The sequence below is a fragment of the Corvus hawaiiensis genome, chromosome 2, assembly GCF_020740725.1.
Source record: "Corvus hawaiiensis isolate bCorHaw1 chromosome 2, bCorHaw1.pri.cur, whole genome shotgun sequence".
NCBI classification, from domain to species: domain Eukaryota; kingdom Metazoa; phylum Chordata; class Aves; order Passeriformes; family Corvidae; genus Corvus; species Corvus hawaiiensis.
Window position 1 is genome coordinate 24,519,544 of NC_063214.1, and position 19,355 is coordinate 24,538,898.

General features: G+C 46.0%; 1 protein-coding gene across 5 annotated transcripts; it reads right to left on the minus strand.

Moving 5' to 3' along the window:
* Window positions 1-1,198: 1,198 nt before the first annotated feature.
* On the minus strand, window positions 1,199-17,597 carry CTC1 (CST telomere replication complex component 1). Of its 5 annotated transcripts, none has more exons than XM_048294574.1 (24): window positions 17,545-17,597; window positions 17,325-17,464; window positions 14,742-14,988; window positions 13,667-13,863; window positions 11,922-12,066; window positions 11,226-11,528; window positions 10,924-10,971; window positions 10,363-10,589; window positions 8,694-8,865; window positions 8,408-8,608; window positions 8,052-8,178; window positions 7,740-7,854; window positions 6,945-7,407; window positions 6,521-6,610; window positions 6,088-6,231; window positions 5,738-5,808; window positions 4,870-4,979; window positions 4,376-4,541; window positions 4,046-4,132; window positions 3,802-3,961; window positions 3,288-3,352; window positions 2,892-3,054; window positions 2,624-2,750; window positions 1,199-1,682 (listed from the first exon to the last, which is right to left on the minus strand). In XM_048294574.1, the coding sequence occupies exons 1-24, from the start codon at window positions 17,563-17,565 to the stop codon at window positions 1,522-1,524; spliced, it is 3,750 nt and encodes a 1,249-aa protein (XP_048150531.1). In that variant the 5' UTR covers window positions 17,566-17,597; the 3' UTR covers window positions 1,199-1,521. The 5 variants fall into 5 exon arrangements, with proteins under 5 accessions (XP_048150531.1, XP_048150530.1, XP_048150533.1 ...); XM_048294573.1 differs by having other exon boundaries at window positions 10,924-11,052; XM_048294576.1 differs by lacking the exons at window positions 17,325-17,464; window positions 17,545-17,597 and adding an exon at window positions 17,107-17,318 and having other exon boundaries at window positions 10,924-11,052.
* Window positions 17,598-19,355: the final 1,758 nt, after the last annotated feature.

A 19,355-nucleotide genomic window follows, 5' to 3' on the forward strand; every position in this document is an offset into this window, starting at 1 on the left:
ATACAGCTGAGAACTGCTCCTTCAGAGTACTAAAAGCAAGCAGATCTTAACTCCCCCCAAACAGATTTGATTCACCCATCTCTTAGCTTGTGATTCTCTGACTGTATGAACAAAATTGTAAATAAGAGAGCCAGTTAATCTCCTCCATCTTCTTGGAATGCTAAAATGAAACTCCCTGTCTGAAAAAGATGTGAATGGCAGAACAGCAGTGGGTTAGAAAACTGCCAACAGGCTTGGAATATCCTGGCAAAGGCAGACCACATCTAAAGTCCTGTATGAGGAGTGATGATTGCATTTGTAATGTGAAATAAAAGGAACAGATAAGTAGACAGCAGACAGAAAACTAACATACAGAATGAGGAGGAAAAGGAGATTAGCAAGATACTACTGGTAAGTTCAAATTCAGAAGCAAAGTTATTAAATCCAGATATAACTTTAGAGCCAAATTTTGGTTTTTTTAAAATAGCTGTTATCTGGCACTTCCTATCTATTTTTGTAGCACTGCTTGTTAGTCATATTTTAGGAGTACTTTCAGTTGCACTTTTTAGTCCGATTTGATCTCTTTGGCTTATCACAGTCAACATTTTCCTCAGGCTGAGATAATTTATTTTGGGGTTTTTTTTTTGTTTTCTTTTCTTTCTGGAGGGTGGAGAGTAAGCTTTAGTAAAATCTTTACTAAAATCTTTAATTTAGTTTTGCAGAAAGCACCTACAGAAAAAAAGGTTGTCACAGCAGAACTTGCAGAGACCTCTGCTTTAAGCTATTTTGGCAACCTTTTAGGATGGAGTCTCAGAACTTTATTGAATGGTGGCACCTGTCAGGTCTTGTGCCACTCACTTTGGTCTCAGAAGTGGACAGCAGGCCTTGAGGGGGAAGATACTTCACCCCTCAATAAACCCAGTGCCTGTATCACAGCTCAGTGCATGCCTCTTCTTACCAGCCCCACCTAATGTTCAGGTGGCTGTTCATATACTGCAAAACAATGCCCAAATAATCTTGTCATTTAGTATCATGATCTCCAAACAGCAACTTACTCACTTTCCTTCTTGAAGGAGGTGCTTTTAAAGTGTAATTTTAATAATTTCAATTAGGTTAAGAAGACCATATCCTGTAGGAACTGTATAGTTTTGTTAATGGTCACCATATAGCAAACAATGGTCACCTCAATACTAAAATAGAAACTGAAACAGATACAGTGTTCTTTAAGTAATATTTTAATAGCTTTATTTAGTAGATACTACCACACAAAATGCACACATTGTGTGCCCCAGGCCCAAGGCAATAGCTGTCACATAGGGAGCACTGAACATCTCTCTTCCAAAATGTAGCCCAGTATCACTGGTCGACAATGGCCCAGAGTGGCCATTCAGGAAATCCGCAAGTCACAGCAGCTGCTTGTCTGCACCCTGTGCTCACAGGCTCGTGCTCCCACTGGAAAGGAGATTTTAAAAGCTCCTGCTCCCAGTAGGTATTTCCATAATTCCTCTCCCACTGGGAGAGATATTAAGCAGTGGCTCCCACTCAGCAGGAACTGGATGTCCTCCTCATCCTCTGGCTGTTCAGGTAGCGTAAGGCATCTTGTCCCACTTCCTCCACCTTGAGGCACAGCAGGCTCGGACGAGGCCCCACTTGTGACACGAACTCCACTTCACCACAGCGAAAATTCCGCAGCTGCAGGGGAGCTGCAGGGGAAAGATACAACGGGTAACAAGTCAGTACAGGGCCCTGGCTCTGCTCTGGCACACAGCTGCAGAAGTTGCTGGGAGAGAGAAGGCCTTGCAGCAGCTGCTTGGCATCTGCTAAACCTCAAAGCACAGCACGATGAATAATTCCAGGATGTAGGCAGATGAATGCATTTTTCCAGCATCCCTCCAACTTGGAGGAAACAGACATTCTACACTGTGAAACGCTGTGAACTACGTGCTGCTTTACAGAGCTGATGCACTGAGTGTTGTATCCTCTATCAGTATCAGCAACCTGCCTTTATGGACAGCGTACATGAGCGCCAGAAACAGTCTCCATGCAGAGCATCCTCTTGTGGGCTTAGCAAATAAACCCCTGCAGCACCTGGACTCAAATTTAAGCACTAGGTACTTGTGCAAACAGTGTGAAGAACTGGTGTGAAGAATGCCCCCTTAACACAGCAACTGCACAGTTGTGGCAGCATGAGCTCAGAACCTCAGCATGCATGAATTCAAAACACTTCAGTGCTGATTTGCAGGTGAGGATTTCCAGGCCTAGTATTGACCCTATGTGCTGTCCTGTCTAAAGTAAAAACCCACTTGATTTGAGAGGTCTGCACAATAACTCTGGCTGATCAGATTCTTGTCCCAGACAAGGACTGGGAATCTTTCTCAAAAACAGCTTTATGTTTCTGTGTGAAGTAGAAAAATTAATGTATGTTGTTTTAGTCATTTCTGTAATATTATTTCTCTATTTTTGTAACCATGGATCTACTAAGGCACAACTTAGTTCTACACTACAGAATTCAAAATTCCAGGAAAATCTTTCAAAGATCTTCCTTTGTGGGCAGTGAAGGCAGCTCTCCTTCCCCAGCTTGGTGAGATGCCTCCTTCCTTCCTTCCCACACCAAATACTAGGAAAAGCAGCAGTACTGGCTTACCAGGCTGCAGGATCTTGGAGGGCTTCCTGTCGAGACTGAAATCCAACAGGATAGGGCGACATATGAGAGGACTCCTGCACAGACTCCTTAGGTAGCAAGCAACGAGATCCTCAGGTTCTTCTAGACACTGAGGAAGGAAAGAGTGTGTTGCCAGGGGGTGTTCAGAGGGAGGCAGGGAAGCTCTGGAAGATCCAGAGCAAAGGGAAATCCTGTCCAGCCAAGACTTGAGCCCACCACACTGCAATTGCTGCTGGAATAACCCACTCACCCCTGTGCCAGGAGCTTCCCCATGCTGAATGCACACGCTGCCCCTGCTCTGCACACAGTTCTGCACAGCTTCCCACTCGAGAAGGCTCAGGCCCAGCACTGCTGCCACATGTTCATTCCTGCACAGCACCACAGCTTCACCTGTTCCGTCCTCCACCAGCACCCTGTGCAGAGAGCAGGCAGGCTGGGATCAGAGGGAGGGCAGGACAGTGCCTGGCTCCCTAACAATGGTCACAGCCCTGACAACAGATCTCAGGAGAGTTTGTTCACATCTCAGAAGATGTGATAACTCCATCTTTGCTGTTCTGTCCACATCCCATCCTTGATATGATCTTCCCCCTCCTGTTTGTGGTGTAATTTGTTCCCTCCTCCCACACCCAATCCCTACAGCACTTACCGTGCACTGGCTTGCCTCACTCCTGTTTGTGATGGACAGGGAGGATTGTGTCGGGTGCATCTCCCCTGAAGGAAGAGTAAAACTACAGCTATGGCCACTGCTTATTTTAACCCTTTCCTAATTAAGTATGCAAAGGTGTAAAGAATTTCACTGCATTTCCAAGGAGTGTCCTGGAAAAAGTTTATATGGGGAGAAAAATCACCTGCTGCAAGGTGCTGATCCCCAATAGCAGTGAACATGGGAAGAGCAGAGCATTAACAGAGGAGGATTTTCCTCTTCGGTGTCCTCACTTCACCCCGAGTCCTACCTGCCAATCTGCCTGGCATAAGGTACATACTTCTAATCAGTTATCACTTTGGTCCCTTTCTAATATGCAAGTCCTTCTCAGACACTGGAAAAGAGGGTCTGCAATTGAGATAGGAACTCTCACTTCTTTTACATGGTAGCAAAGGATGTGTGAAGGTAAAAAATATGCAAGACCTCTCACAAATTATCTTTGTGGAAGCTTGAATACCTCCTTGAAGATGCAGCTGCAAAGTGAGCAAACCCACTGCAGGCACACAGTCAATACACAGGACAAGTGGCATAAAATCCGGGCCTGGAGCAGGTTTTGCAGCTGAGATCTCAAACTGGATAGAAATACTAGTGAGGGGGATGAGGCTTCTCCTGCAGGACTAGAAGAAATAGGAATTTGAGATGCTTGGAACACAGAAGCCTTTCTTGGGACACTGTAAGATGAGAACAGACCCAACACTTACCTAGAAGGAAAAGGTACGTGAGAAGCTGGCAGAGATACGATGCTCACACAGCTGGAGGCAATGTATGTGCAATAAACATTATGGAATCTGCAATATGAAAGAGCAGACATCAGAAAGAGCTCACAGAAACCAAACACTCAGTTTTCTCGGGATGACTGGGCTGAGCTTCATTTGTAACATGGTAGGAAAATAATTTATGGTAAGGAATTGGGAGACATGAAGTGTGGACAAGGGATGAGGAAAGTCCACATGGGAGGTCAGATGAAGAGATGGTTTCAAAGACAGCAAGAGAGATCAGAGACAGGATCAGGGCTCTAAAGACAGGAGGACCTTGAGATCTTGCGTTCCAAATTCTGGAAGAGGATCTTGGCTCCAGGTAGCAAACCCCAGAGATGCTGCAGGTAGGTGGCAGTAATGTAAACGTCCATCACAACAGGAGAGCCTGGAGCAGCTGAGACACTGAGCTTCACACTGTGATCCCTGGACAGCAGAGTCTCTGAGGAGGCACAGAACCACAAACCATGAGCTCACTCACACAGACAGCATGGCCTGCCACTGAGCTGGGCCTGCTAGAGGGGTTTTTCCTCCCATCACAATGAGGCTATCACTGCCCCACCTCCCAGATTTTCCAGGTACCACATTCCCATCTCCACATACGCAGTGTGCAGTTTCCTAGCCCTACGACATGCAACAGGGTGCAACATCCTGGCATACTTCCACTATTCCCAGATACAGCAGCACAGTTAGCCAAGTCCATTGGCTCTTTCAAACAGAAAGAATCAAGAACCAATCTGTTGCTTCTCGACAGGCTGCCACAATCTTACCTTTCTGCTTTGGAAGGCCAACAGTCACAGGTGGCTTCTCATTCTTGGGAGAGGCACACAAGGTCCTCTCCATGACCTCACCACAGAAAGAAACAAGGGAACCTGTGAAACTGAGAGCAGACCAGGATTTTTGTCCTGCCTGAAGACAAACGGAGTAGAAGGCCTGACTTCAAGATTGCCACAAAGTAGAGCATTGTTGGTTAAGACCAGTTTCTGGGGAACCTGCTCTTGAGCACCTGAGCTACTGGACCGAGGGCAGCTTGCTGCAGCCTACCCCTCCCAGGGACAAGAGGCCTGTTTACCTTGCTTTCTGCTGCTTCAGGCTCAGCAGTGAAGAAGGGTGAGGCATTACAGCCTTCCTATCTGCTAAACTCCTAATTGTTTTTCTGAATTAGAGAAAGAAGCCAAGCAAAGGAAACAGTTTATCATAAAGCACTGGTGAAAATTCCAGTGTACATGCATATCACTCCAGATTAAACATGCTTTGAACAGAAAAGCTTCTAACCTTAGTATTTGTTTGAGCAAAGTTTGCTAAAGCAATCTAAAAACAAAAAAATCATACATTCAGTCTCATTTTCCTTGCTGTGCTTCTTTCCACTTTGGCAGACCCCTTTGGGACCGAGTCCACACCAGCAATAGCTGAACCATCTTCTAGACACCATTTTGCAGTCTTGTCACCTACAATCCCTTTAGCTTTGATAACCAGGATGGGAGAAGTCTGGACTACTTGCACACAGGCAGATTTCCAAACCATATTCCTAGGGTGGGTATTTCATCGCAGTTTAATATAGCACTGCTCCCAATAAAAGTTAACACAGAGCCATTCCCTAGGACACAGTCACTTGTAATTTGGGGTAGACCAACATACCTGCTGCTAAGGACTTCTGGAATGGAGGAAGTCCTCTGGTCCATGCCTGTCAGCACTGACACAGCTGTCAGCTGGAAGTGAGGGAGACACAGCCTCAGACGGGTTGCAGTTTACAGGCATCCCCAGCCAGAGCACAAAAGACAAGCTATGCACACTCAGAGCTAGGTCAAGCAACTCTTCTCCAGATGAATTCTGAAGCAGGAAACTGTGAAGCCCAGCAGCAGCCTCTGATTGAACTTAGAGCAGAACAGTCTCATCAACAAGATACTCTGTATTAATAATTTTCTAGCTAGTTCTGGAGAGATCTACACGTAGCCTGTGAAAGCCCCAGGCAATAAGGCACTGCATACCTGGCACTCAGGCAGACAGGAGATCCAGGTCTCATGCTGTAAGTACCAGCTATCTTGGACAGGCAGGCACAGGGGGCAGGATGGCCTGTTCGGGAATGTTGCTGGCACAGGTGGAAAACAGAGCTTGTCAAACACTTCCAAGTCCTGAGATAAGAGTGGTAAGGCAAGAGAGAAGACTATTAGAAGGAAGGAGATTGAAGTTATATAGGGAAAAGGTGAAGAACAATGGTTTACAGAACAACAAAAAAAATTCCACTAAACTCAGAGCTCTGAGAATTTTAATCAAACACAGAACATAAGCAGTTTCTTGGCAAGACAGAAGGAAATTCCAAGCCTCGAAAACAGCTTAGTCACCCTCTGACTCCTCAACTCCCACATGCAGTTCAGCAAAAGTCTCCAAGAGAGAGCAGCATTCTTCTCTCTTCTCTCTTACCGAGCAGCAGGGCACAATGAAGCGATACAGTCCATCCACATGCAGGAATGGAAACCATCGCAGAGACTTTCCCATGAAGAGTAGCAGTGCCTGGTGGGGGAAGGGAGGAGAGAGAGAGAAGGTGATGAGAACTGTTAGGTATGGAATGAAAAATACAGCAAAAAGAAAGGAAGCCCCACGCAGAGGATGTCTTGATTGAGAAGCAAAGTTAGCACCACCAAGAGCAAGAGAAGGCAGATGCATTTATAGGAAGGTGACAGAGAGGAGATGGAATTTCCTCTGGGTATAAGAAGGAATTTGCCTGCACAAACACACAACTGTACCCAACACAAAAATCACTTTCCCAGCGATACTGAATTACCGCACAGGCTCGCTGAGGAGCCAGCTCCCAGCCTTATCAAACTACACCCCAAAACTGCCTCACTTCTTGCTGTGTCACGCCCTCTTCTCCATTACAGCCAGTCTCCTCCAGCTCTGGTAGATTCCCAATTTCTCTGGGGTGGTCCCAGAGACATGGTCTGCCCAGCCACAGCACTGTGGCTTGGAAACTGCGCTGCAGCTCCTTTAGCTGTGCTTCTTTATCTTCTTCTCCGGGCGGTTGGTAATTGCGCGACATGAGGCCCTCTTTCTGGGTAACCAAGAACAGGTGAGATACACAGCTCGTTGTTCTGGTGCTGCCCTGGCCCCCCTGACAGTTCTCATCTCTGCCAGTATCTGCCTTGGGATCCTCCAATTTCAGCATTTTTGCCTCTGGGGTTTCCAGCCTTGTGCTGCCATCTGTCTTCTTCCTCAAAGAGGAGCTGTTTCCACTCCTAAGGCCTTTCTGGATTTGTCCTTCAGCAGCATGGAGAACCTGAACATCCTCAAAGTAGAACTGCACATAGACACTGAAATGACAAATGGTAACAGTGAGACTCCCTGTTCCTGACACGTGGTTGTCCAAAACAACTGTTTATCTGGGAAAAGCACTTCTGCTGAGTGTCCCACAAGTAAAGAGTGGGAAAGAGTGAAGAGGAGGGCAGCTCCCAGGCTGCATGTATTCTGAACAAAAGGGAGATGGTGGGTTTGTTGCTGAGAAAGAGCTCATTTTACGCAAATAGCAAAGAACAGTTGCTTTGGCACTGAAATGCTATGTTGGTAAGAAGCCTTACCATAATCCAAAATATTCATGGAACTGGAAAGTGATGATTTAACCTGCACACTAAATAAAGGGACTCACCTAGTTTTTTTCTCTCTCACATGCTTCAGATTTTCCAGGTGTTCCCAGGAGGGAAAATCAGTCTTAAGGAATCTCTCCACTACAAGCTGGTAGTTTTCCACCTGCAAGAGTGATCCTGCAAACACATCAGAGAAAAGAGCTGAGCTAAATAAAAAGAGAACATAAAAACAGTAAGGTCAATATCCTCATTTTAAAGTCATGAGGTCAGGCAGTGACAGTTCAGCATCTCCACACCACGTCTCTTCCTCGTTTTAAAGCTGGAAGGCAGAAGAGCAAAAGCTCAGCACTCAAATACAGTTTAGTGGGACATACCTATGAGAGCTGTCTGGGCAAAGGGGCTACCATCCTTATGGGAGATCACACAGGGAAGCGTGCTGCTCTTGTCCTGCAGCTGGAGGGAACTGGTCCTGGAGGAGACCCTCAGCACACCCAGAAGTATCTACAACAGAAAGGAAGCTGCAAAGAGCATCAAACAATTCCTATCTTTGAAAGCCATACATCAAAGTGTGTGTAGCAGCAGCTCAAATTCAGTCTGTTTTCAACACAGTGAGAAAAGCAGTGTCATTTCCTAAGAGCAGGAAGAGGCATGCACTGCACAGGGTGCTGGAAGGCATGGTGAGAACCAGGAGCTCTCAAGGCACAGACAGGAAAGGGAACAAGGCACTTACCAGCTGGGGCTGGAAACTTCCTGCTGAGAGTGTGCAGTAGGACCAGGCCAGTCTGCGATTCAGCTCCTGGGTGCCCATATGCTGTGCCTCCAAGGGGGAAAGCAACTGTGATGGACTGAAGCCTTCCCAGCTCCTCTGTTCTGCCACACGGCAAACTGTAGACAGAGATGGGGCCTGGCACGGAGGGTTCAGTGTCAAATACTATGAACAAAAGAGAGAAAGAACAAATCAGCTGAGTTTCTTCCCATCACACCAACAGGAAACAGCTCACAGAACATTTACTCACTTTCTGCAGGGGACACTGGTGTATTTTTGCTAGAATTTCATTATAAATATCTCTTGCTTCCTCGCTGTCTGGCACCATAGCTTGCAGAAGGGGGACAAGGAACTTTTCAGCAGCTCCAGGGTTTCGGTGTGCAGAGCTACACAGTCGACGGTGCCCAAAGAAACAAGAAAACCTGAAAAAAAGTTATGACCATTAAAAGCAAAAGCAGTCCATGCATTTAAGTGAGTCTTGCACCTAAGTCAGGGACTCTTTCTGCTTGTTATGAGTGAATATGCTGTGTAGGACAAGAACTAAAGAGAACACAAAAAACATGAAGTGATTAAAAAATAGAACATTTAAGGCCAATGCAGATTTATGTTGGGCAGACACAGAACAGGAAAATCCACAGAAGTGGATAGACTGGCAAAATCTCAAAACTCAAATGGCCAGAAAAACAAACCACATGAAGATAATCTCCCTCTAAGTCACACAAATGGATCTCCATGCATTTTGGCTAGGCTTGATATGATTACTCATGTTAGGTACACTTGGCTTTCTTTCACAGGATGCAAAAAAATCACAAGGCAGAAACAACCACAGACTACTCTTCCTCTTATTCCAATATTTTCCTCATGCAGAATCAATTTCAGAAGTTTAGCTTACTGCTTTTGAATGTCTGGGAGTGATCACACTGCCAGCCAAAATACGACTTAATAACAGAAAGTGAATTCAAATGAAAAAAGATAGCAACTAACTCACTGGAATAATTTTTAAGCAGTAGCAGGACTTAGCAATCACATTTAAAGAAAGTGAAAAAGATAATAAAACCTGAAACTTATAGCTAGCATAACTTCCAGGGCAAAACTGAAGCTGTTTTATTGGAAAGCATAGTCAAAATTCCACAGTGCCAGTATAGCACAGGAACACTGAGCATTCTATAAAATGCTACTTGAGTGAGAATAAAATGTATGTATTTTAAAGTCCAAGGCAGCAGTTACAGTGACCAATCATAACTGCTCCAGAACAAAGACAAATATTTTCACTAACAGAAGTCAAAAGTAAACCCAGAAACTGGCCCACAGCTGTCCTGTGAACAGAGTGCAGCATCAGGGAGAGTAGGAAGCCATCTAGAAGACTCGGAGGTAAGCATGGGTGGGAGAATCTGCCAAGACAGAGACTCTCAAACAAATGATCACACTCCTGGCAACACTCAGAATATCTCAAAGTGATATGCTGAGCAGCTGCTGCTGCTTCTGTGCACAGTCAGGACACAAGAGCCTTTACATTAGTTGTGATTTAGTTGTAGCACCAGGTTCTACCTTCAGCCTCAGTGCCCACATTGATCTGCCAAGCAAACCACACTGGCAGGCAGACATCCCTGTGGTGCTTCTGTATTTCAGGACAAAACAGTCCAGGCAGGATTACATGAGCACAGTGCTCTGAAGTGCTGCAGCTTCACCTGCACCTGAAAAATGCACGTGATTTTCTCATAAGAGCAATTGCAAGGTAACAAGCAATTGGACATGATGTGAAGTCTGGCTGAATGGCTTACTTAGGCCTATAAACCAGAAGCATTTGCTGCTTGTAGTATCCAAGCACAGTAATTTTGTGATCCCTTAGTCTAGAAGACACCCAGGTAACTTAAAAAGCACATTTAGGCATAGCTTGTCTTCAGAAGAATTGTCCTCACCTCTCCTCAAACATCTCCAGGAGGCTCACCAGCCAGAGGTAAAGTGGCATTCCAAGATTGAAGCGGAAGAGCAGCTGTAAGCAGAGATTTCCTGAAGAGGCCAGTGGCTGGTAGGGGGTGCTGAGCCTTGAAAAACTCTTCAGCACAACCATGCTGCTCAGGCAAGCACCAAGGACAGTGAAAGGGAAGGACACCAGAGGCTTCTGCAGGAGGTGGACATCGATGAGCTGGGATACACAGACATCCAGTGTAAGACAAGAGATAGCCAGTCTGCCACCACTCCCCAAAACTGTCACCCCACCTTAAATCCTTTCTCACTCTACTGGATTATCTATAATCAGGCCTGAGGCACCAAGCACAGTTTAGGGAGGAATCAGATAATAATCATATCAACTCTCATGACTAAGCCCAGGCAGTAAGATCTCCAGTTTTTTTTCCAGATACTTTCTGAAATAATGTTGATGTTCCTGTAGCCTTCTGTTGACCCACACACTCACGAGCCATCCCCAGGGCCTGAGCCTTTTCCACTGAATACTTCATGACTTGCAAGTCTCTATTTACCTCCACGCACGCTCCCGGTCGGAGTCCCTGTGCAAAGTTCAGCAGTGGCTGGTAAGCAAGGCACAAGCAGACTTGGTTATCCAGTAAAAAGAGACCAGCTTGGACATTGAGTATTTTGGTGACAAAGCCCTAAACAGAAAGCAAACAGAAAGTAACAGGAGTGCAGAGAGTCCCAAAATATAAGAGACTTACAGGCCTGAGCAGTAAGAAAATAAACTCATGATGAAAACAATGCTTCTTGCAGGCCAGGAGCTGAAACCCCAGTGCATGAGTGGGTGAAGGCTAAGTCTACAAACCCTTACCACATAGGAGATGATCTTGGACTCCTTGGTTGATCTTGGCGTCTCCTCTGCAGCGCCCAGCTCCAAGGAGCGACTGAGCTCCTCAGCAGTCTCAAGGAAAGAAGACTGAGTGGATTCTCCTTGCCAAGCACTTTTCAGTGGCTGCTCCCTCACCCACTCTGCACAGTAGGGCAGAAGGCAGGAAGACACACTGGTGACAAACATCGTTTGTCCAGATTTCTTCAGGCTAGACTTACTCAGGCCAGTTATTGTGTACCTGTGACCCAGCTGGAAGACATGATGCCACACCAGCTGGCTCGGTTTCTAGAGCAGAGAAACCAAAAGCAACATGAGCATCAACTCCAGTGAAAAAAAATTCTTCCTGACCCCAATAACCCCACACCCAAAACCACACCCAAAAACCCCTTTTCTCACCCAGAGGATTGCCTCACACTCCTAGCAAAAGGGCTGTATCTGCAAAACATTCAGGGACACTGCAACTGCATGAGGGAGAAGGATTGCACTTCTGCAGGGCACAGAACTAGACTTCTTACATACAAAGACTATTGTACACTGGGTGCAATTAAAAAGATACCACTAGTAAAATGAAGAATATAAATCAAACTGGGAGATCAAGGGCAAGCTTCAAAGAATTAATCAACTAGCACATACACAGATCCAGACAGTGAATTTGTGAGCAAAATTCCAAGGACTTACTTGCACCAGCACAGGGACACAAGCAGCTGAGGAAAAGCACTTCAGAAACAGAAAGAAGAATGTCTTGTGGTGAACACGAAGGAGAGGCCCGAGTCTGGTTAATTCCCCTGCTAGAGTAAGCTTTGATCTTTTCTTACATGGAATCCTAGAGAGCAATTGAAGAGGCAACTGAAATCAGAGATGAAAGAACAGCTCAAAAGTATCTCAAAAGCAAAATAAACAAATACACAGCATGCACTTCCTGGGAAGAACGGATTCAACAAAGTAATATGATCAATCTCTGAGAGAGGTTTTCAAAACAACAATTGGCTACAAAATTTGTACTTTAACTTTTCTGTACTAAATTCCTTTGATGTTTTAGTATTTGAAGACAGAAGGGTTGTTTTGAACAAATTCACATGCTCCATGACAACAGCCAGGTTTTAAAAAGCTTTACCACAAGCAAGAAGCTAATCGTAGGTCTAAAGGATAAGAAAAAAAAGTCACAAGCAATTCTTCTGCAGAAAACAGAACTTGGATTTGTAGGTCCATGGAACATGATACTGTGGAAGCTCTAAACCTATAAACAAGAAGCCTGAAAGCAACAATGGAGCCTTTCTAACAAACTTGGCACAGAGTGAAAAAGCAGCAAAACTGAAAGCAGATTAGAGGCAAGAGAGGTGATATTTCTTGAATCAATTCTGTTTGTTGTTTCAAACCTACATTTCAAAACATTTTAAAAAAAAGTTATTTCAAAAAAGTTATTTCAAAAAAAGTTATTTATGTTTGTAATTTGCATTTCAGCTCCTGCTGGACTTGAATATAACCATCCCACTTACTCTAAACAAAAACATTCTTGACTCTAAAACATATAAACAGACATGACTTTGAAAAAAACCCAACCAGTAGTAGACACGCAGTAGTACCAGCACCTCACTGTAACATTTTTGTAGTAACATGGAAAATTGATCAGATATCAGTCAATAACAAAGGAGCTTTATGTTAAAAGTCTGAGAACATATACTGAAATATGGAAATAGTTTTCTTGTTTAGAAAGGTTCTTTGAGCTAAATCAAACACTTAAGCTTAAAATTACTTTCTTACAAGCAGATAAATCCAATAAAAACAAAGATAACTAAAAAGAAACTAAAGCAGCATGATTAGTGACATTTTATGGTAATTAAATTACACCAAGAATTCTCTACTCAAGGAGATAAAACATGATCTAGCACAACTTGAAATTATCAACTTAGTAAGATTTGCAATTCCATTGGCTCATTTTCACATACTGTAAACTAAAGCACAGTTACTTCTACCGGTTGACATTTCACTGGCACTTTTATCTCAGTAATCTGACCAGTGGCACATATTAACATCATAATATAATACAGGATTACTTTCAGTTATATTTTTCGTTCACTGGATGTTCAAATAAAAAAAAAAAATTGTGCTAATCAAAAGAGTGAATGAATTTTAGCCTCAATGACAGCTGAATCAACACTGTTCTGTAGTATGAAATTACATCTGGAAATACTTAAATTGGTCTTATTTTTTCAAATTATGGAATAAAAACTTCTAATGAAGTGCTGGAAAACAGATGATTAAAGACAAGTGGCTTTGTTGTATAACTCCACTTCCACCACTCACTGCTATGCTTCCACATGTGGCAGAAACAGTTTGTCTCTTTCTAAGCCAAGTGCTTTTCATGTTACTTGCCAAGCCAGAGCAACAGTGTTATGATGGAGTTGGGCACGGTAGGTGTTTACCTGGAGATGAGCAGTGGCTCAGCTGACACTGGGGAGGTGATTGAAATGCTGTGAAGTACTTCCTTAGGGGCACCTACTGGCACTGGATCCACCAGGATTTCCAAGTACCCTGCTGCTCTCTGGTTGGTCTGTGGTATGTATGACCAGCTTGGGAAGACAAACAGTGACTCCAGCCACTCCAGTTCAAAGTGCAAGAGCTAAACCAAAAGGTAAGGAGATAAAAGTCTGAGATGAGTTTCAGTGTGTTTTCTCAGCACTACTTACAATGTTCATTACTAATACACCCTTGCATGCACTCGCAAACTCCTGTCCTACTGCCGGGCTTCATTACGAAATGAGAACAGTGTTTTCTGCCCACTCTCTCACCTTGCATGGAAAACTTCTGTCCTTCCAGATGCAAATCTGGAACTGACTTGCTGAGCTCTACAGCTAGCATTTCCTGGGTTATAGTCACAAGCTCACAGAAAGGTGAAAATTAATTCACTGCAAGGCTATTATTTTCAGACTATTTTTCTAAAATTCTTGCCTCCTTTCTTTTGCCCCTGTGTTTTCAGTTAGAAGTTCTTACCAATACAACTTTTCCCTAGACTTTGTCTCCTTTGAAAGCCCAACTTCAGTGCTCTGTCATCACCACTCTAGGGGTTATTTGTCATCTCAATTCCCCTTGCAATGACCTTCAGGAGGGTTTTAAGTCAATTGTCATGCAAGCTATTATCAATGCATCACTGACACCCAGTACAACTCTCCAGAAAGTTATTTCTGCTCCACTAGTTGGAATTCTGCCAAGAGGGGGGAGGTTTCCCAGGCCACCTTGTACGGTGGTGAATTTAACAGAACTGTATACTGGCTACCTCTTTTTTCCAGGCCAGTACATTCAATATTTCTTCTCCCAGCAATGGCACATTTCACATGTTCTATCCTCTGCCCAAGCTGTGAGCTTGCTGTTTTCCTGCCTGCTACAGAGATGCATTATTTGCTTCACTGGACTCTGGCAGAACACCTGAAGCCCCTGGTGGTTTGTGACACTGTCCCAGAAATAGGAATAAACACAGAACCCCTCATACCAAGGACATACCTCACATGGAATTATCCCAGTATTATCCTTCACGTATAGGTAACCATCTACCAACTTTTCTTTGTTTCCTTGCCTTTCATCTGTTAAATAGCCAACCAGGATCAGGTAAGTCCTTGGCAAAGTGCTCTGCATGGGTAAAGCACCTTGTCCTTGGTAAGACCATTCCTTAAATTCATTAGTGCTCCAGCTCAGGTGGCTGCAGCACGGTATGTGCTGCTGATTCTGTAGGTCGGAGATGGAGATGAAACTGGGGGGAAAAAAAAAAGGAAAAGGAGAATATAGCAGCATGTACAAAGAACTCAGTCTGCAAAGTTTGCAAAGTTTGGGGATTACAGCGATCCCTGCCGCGGACAGTGCTTGGCTAAGCCAGAAGAGCCTCGGATGTTGGTGCGGTCTGATGATGTGTCATGGCAAGAACCAACTCATTCAACAGCATTTATCAGTGGTGTCTGTCTTTCAGTTCACTCAACACATCTGTCCTGCTCGAGCATCCTCTCTGAAAACAGACATGCTCTGCTACTGAGCAGGCATGGAGAAAACTTGAAAAGGGTAATAATTGAGACTGAATAAAATGAAACGTTTTCAAGTGCATGTGGAGGGAGACAGGGAGGAGAACAGTTCCTATTTCAGACATTTTTAGTTTGAATGGGACACTCTGTGAGAAAACCTCAACAATTGCTCAATACAGCTTACGTATCTGTAACAAAGACAGGTAAATACAGACTAAATCCATCACTTGGTGCTAAAATTGCTGAACTATAGTAAAACCAAGTTTGAACAACTTCTAGATGAAGATTGTGACAGTTTGGGAATGAATTCTGTCCTGTGGATAACTTGCAAAATACAAAGCTGAGAGACAGCAAGCCAGTAATCTTAGACTGGGTGTTCACTTATAAGAACAGAACCAAGCTAGCCCTGAATCTTTCCACCCTCCCTTCTGACTTCAGCAGCAGGGGGAGAAGAAGATGTAGCATCAAATCAGCCACATCTGAAGCCATCCACAGTTTACACCTATCATGCTTAGACTAACCATGGGAGAACATGGGCGAACCAGGCAGCCTCCTCAGTAGGTTCTAAGCCTTTTCAGTGTTTCCATGACCATGGCAGTACTCATCATTGTTTTTTACATCCTGACTCTCTGTGCTAGAGAATTATGCAAGTCCTCTGTCCATGCTAATATCAACACTGAAAGAGCCAACACAAACTGTTCTCCAGCTAGTGATTTTGGTACTGGTTTCCAGTGAGCTGCACTGACAATTTTAAGTTGTGAAACTGGAGCTCTATTCACACCACCCACTTGCTCAGTAGCAGGACATAATCTACTTCAAAGGGTGTGAATTTGAAGAGTTTCACCTGATTAGTCAGGGATCAAAAGTTCAAAGCAAGAAACTAGTCTAGATAAGTAATGGGTCTAAACCAGCAATAAATAGTATTTACGTTTAAAAAAATTAATCAAAAGGCATAAATTTATGCAGGTACTTATGTTGTGTATTTCACAGGAATCTGAACAGGAGGTTAGTTGAAAATTCTGTTAGCTGAAACTGCTCCATCTTCAGAGACAGAGCACCACTACAGTAATACTGGTACCTATGATGCACAAGGAGAATACAGTGCTGCTTGTGTTTTTGTCAAATGTGCTGAGTGCTTTTTGGGAGAAACCAGAACTGCAGCAGGACACAGGCTCATGGTTATCACATAGAGAGAAGCAAACGCTCTTTTCTCGTGCTCCAGAGCTTGGTGGTCAGCTGTGGATGTAGCACGCTGCTCACAGACTGCTAGCCTCACAGGAGATAAACACCAAGTACCTTCAACTCTTCTCTATGAATTATCCTAAATATAAACCAAACTCTGGTTTAATTGGCACAAAATACACAGGAAAAAATATGGCTTAAATGAAATAGGTTTAGCCGGCGTGAAAGATCGACCACCTACATTTATTAACGATTAATTAAAGGTCACAAATCCCTAATCAATTCCAGCTGAACTTTTCCCCCAAAAACGGCTGTGCCAGAGGTTTTAATAGACGTTCTCCCACCATAAGCTGGAGCAAGAGAGAGACAGATCCGGGCAAGCCAAACCCTGCAATATTTATATCTCTTAAGAAGCTGCACGTTCTTTATGATGGTGAGCACCCAAAAGCCTTTTATCAATGAAAATATGGGCCATGTTATCCTAGATTCCCCCTTTGTCAGAAGGCACACTCGAACGCTAAGCTCAGCTGGCCAACAGGTTCGGAGACCATGCCCAGGAACTTCCTCTTGAGCGGGTCAGCTGGATCCAGCCGGGACGCTGCCGTGCAAACGCTGTACACTGCGACAGCTCGCTCTGGGCGAGATGCCCCACTTTGGTTACGCTCTTTACCTACCGCACACAGGTGGATACGGTGCTTAATCACACCGCAAGGGCGGCCGGGGGCGCACCGAGGCCAAAAAACCGCGTGCGGTTACCCCTGTTCGACAACATCCCTCCCACAGCCGCCTTCCGGGACGGGCATCGCGCAGGGACGAGTCATGCCGAGCTCCCGGGAGGGCCGCACATGGATACCGGGTCCCCCCGGTCCCCTCCTCTCCGCCCCGCTGTCACCTGTAGCCGAGCGGCAGCGTCCCGCCGCTCGCGCTCCGCAGGCACCGCAGCACCGCCTCCAGCGCCGCTGGCTCCTGCCCGTCCGGCGCCGGGAGCGCCCGGCGAGCGAAGTCCCGAGCCGCCCGCAGCCAGCGCTGCTCCTGTAGGGGGAAAGGAGAGAAGCGGGCTCTCAGCGCCAGGCGGGGGGAAGAGCGCGGAGCCGCCCGGGCCCCTCACTCACCGCCGCGCTGGGCGCCGCCATGACAGCCCGCGCGGGTCGCGCCGTTGCCGTGGCGATGCGGCGGCGGGAAGCGCGCAGGGGCCGCCGGGAGCGCCGCGCGCGCCGCGCTCCGCCCCCTCCCTGCCCTCCGCCCAATCGCCGCCGCCGGCACCGCCCGGCCGTTCCCGCCCCTTCCGCGCGGGGTGGCGAGAAACGGGATCCGGGAGTGGCTGGGATAGCCCTGGGCGGGCGGCAGGCAGGCACCCACCAACGCCGCTCTGTCGCTCCCTTCCACAAGTGGGCAGGGGAGAGAGCACAAAACGGAAGGCTCACGGGTTGAGATAGGGACCAGGAGAGATTACAAAGCGATTACCGTCACCGGCAAAGCTGGCTGAACTTGGGGATATTAATTGAATTTACTACGAACAAAAACAGAGCAGGATAATGAGAAGTAAAATAAATCTTAAAAACACCTTCTCCTCCATCCGACCCTCCCGCCCCCCGCGGCGCAGGGAGACAGGGAATGGAGATTACGCTCAGTTCATCCCACGTTTCTGCCACTGCTCAGGGAGAGAGGGGAGTCCTTCCCCTGCTCCAGCAGGTCCCTCCCACGGACTTCTCCAATGTGACTCTTTACCACGGGCAACAGTTCTTCAGAGCTGCTCCAACATGACTCACTCTTCCACGGGGTGCAGTCCTTCAGGAACAGCCTGCTCCAGCCAGCGTGGGTCCCCCACAGGGTTACAAGTCCTACCAGGGAACCTGTTCCAGTGCGGGCTCCTCTCTCCATGGGTCTGCAGGTCTCTGGGAGGAGCCTGTTCCAGCACAGGTTTCCCATGGAGTCAAAGCCGTCTTTCAGGCATCCACCGGCTCCAGCATGGGGCTCCTCCATGGGTTACAAGTGGATCTCTGCATCCCCATGGACCTCTATGGGCTACAGGGGGATACCCTGCTTCACCATGGTCTTCATGATGGAGAATTTCAGCTCTGGTGCCTGGAGCACCTCCTCCTCCTTCTTCTCCACTGACCTTGATGTCTGCAAAATTGTACATATTCTCACTCTGCTCTTCTCTGGCTGCAATTACATCTGCCCAATAACTTTTTAATTTCCTTCTTAAATATGTTATCACAGAGGCATTGCCACCATTTCTGATCGGCTTGGCCTTGATCAGCAGTGTGTCCATCTTGGAACCACCTGGCATTGGCTCTGTCAGACATGTGAGAAGTTGCTGGCAGCTTGTCACAGAAGCCACCCCTGTAGCACCCCCACTACCAAAACCTGGTTATGCAAACCCAATACAGCTCTGCAGTCTGGGAGTAAAGCGGCTGGGCTGTCAGACGAGCTGCAAGCCACTGATTGTGTGACAGGAAGGTGGGCTCAGTCCCTCCGAGCCTTAGCCCATAGCCAGAGGATCTCAGGAAGTGCTGGAGACCTGGCAGGCTGCAGGGAGGTGGCAGGCGTGGAGAGAGGCCTGGACCTGGAGTTCTTGTGAAAGCTGGGAAGTGGATGTGCATTGATGCGTTTGACATTGGTGTAAATGTCAAATGTGCAGTGGGCTGTGAGGTCTTCCTCCCCAAGCTTGGGAGGAGTCAAATGTGAAGATTCACAGGGATTTCCCTGACATTTGTGTGGTTCTAGAGAATTTTTTTTTTCTTTTCTTTTTTTTTCTTGAAGGCTGAAACACCATGAAGATTATATGATGTGCCTCATCCACTCACACAACAGCATGTGCTAAACCTGAAATAGCCCATTAAAAACATTATTTCCTTCTTCACAGATTGTGTGCCAGAATTTTCCCTTTGGGGCTAATTTTGTATTGTCCTCATTTGAG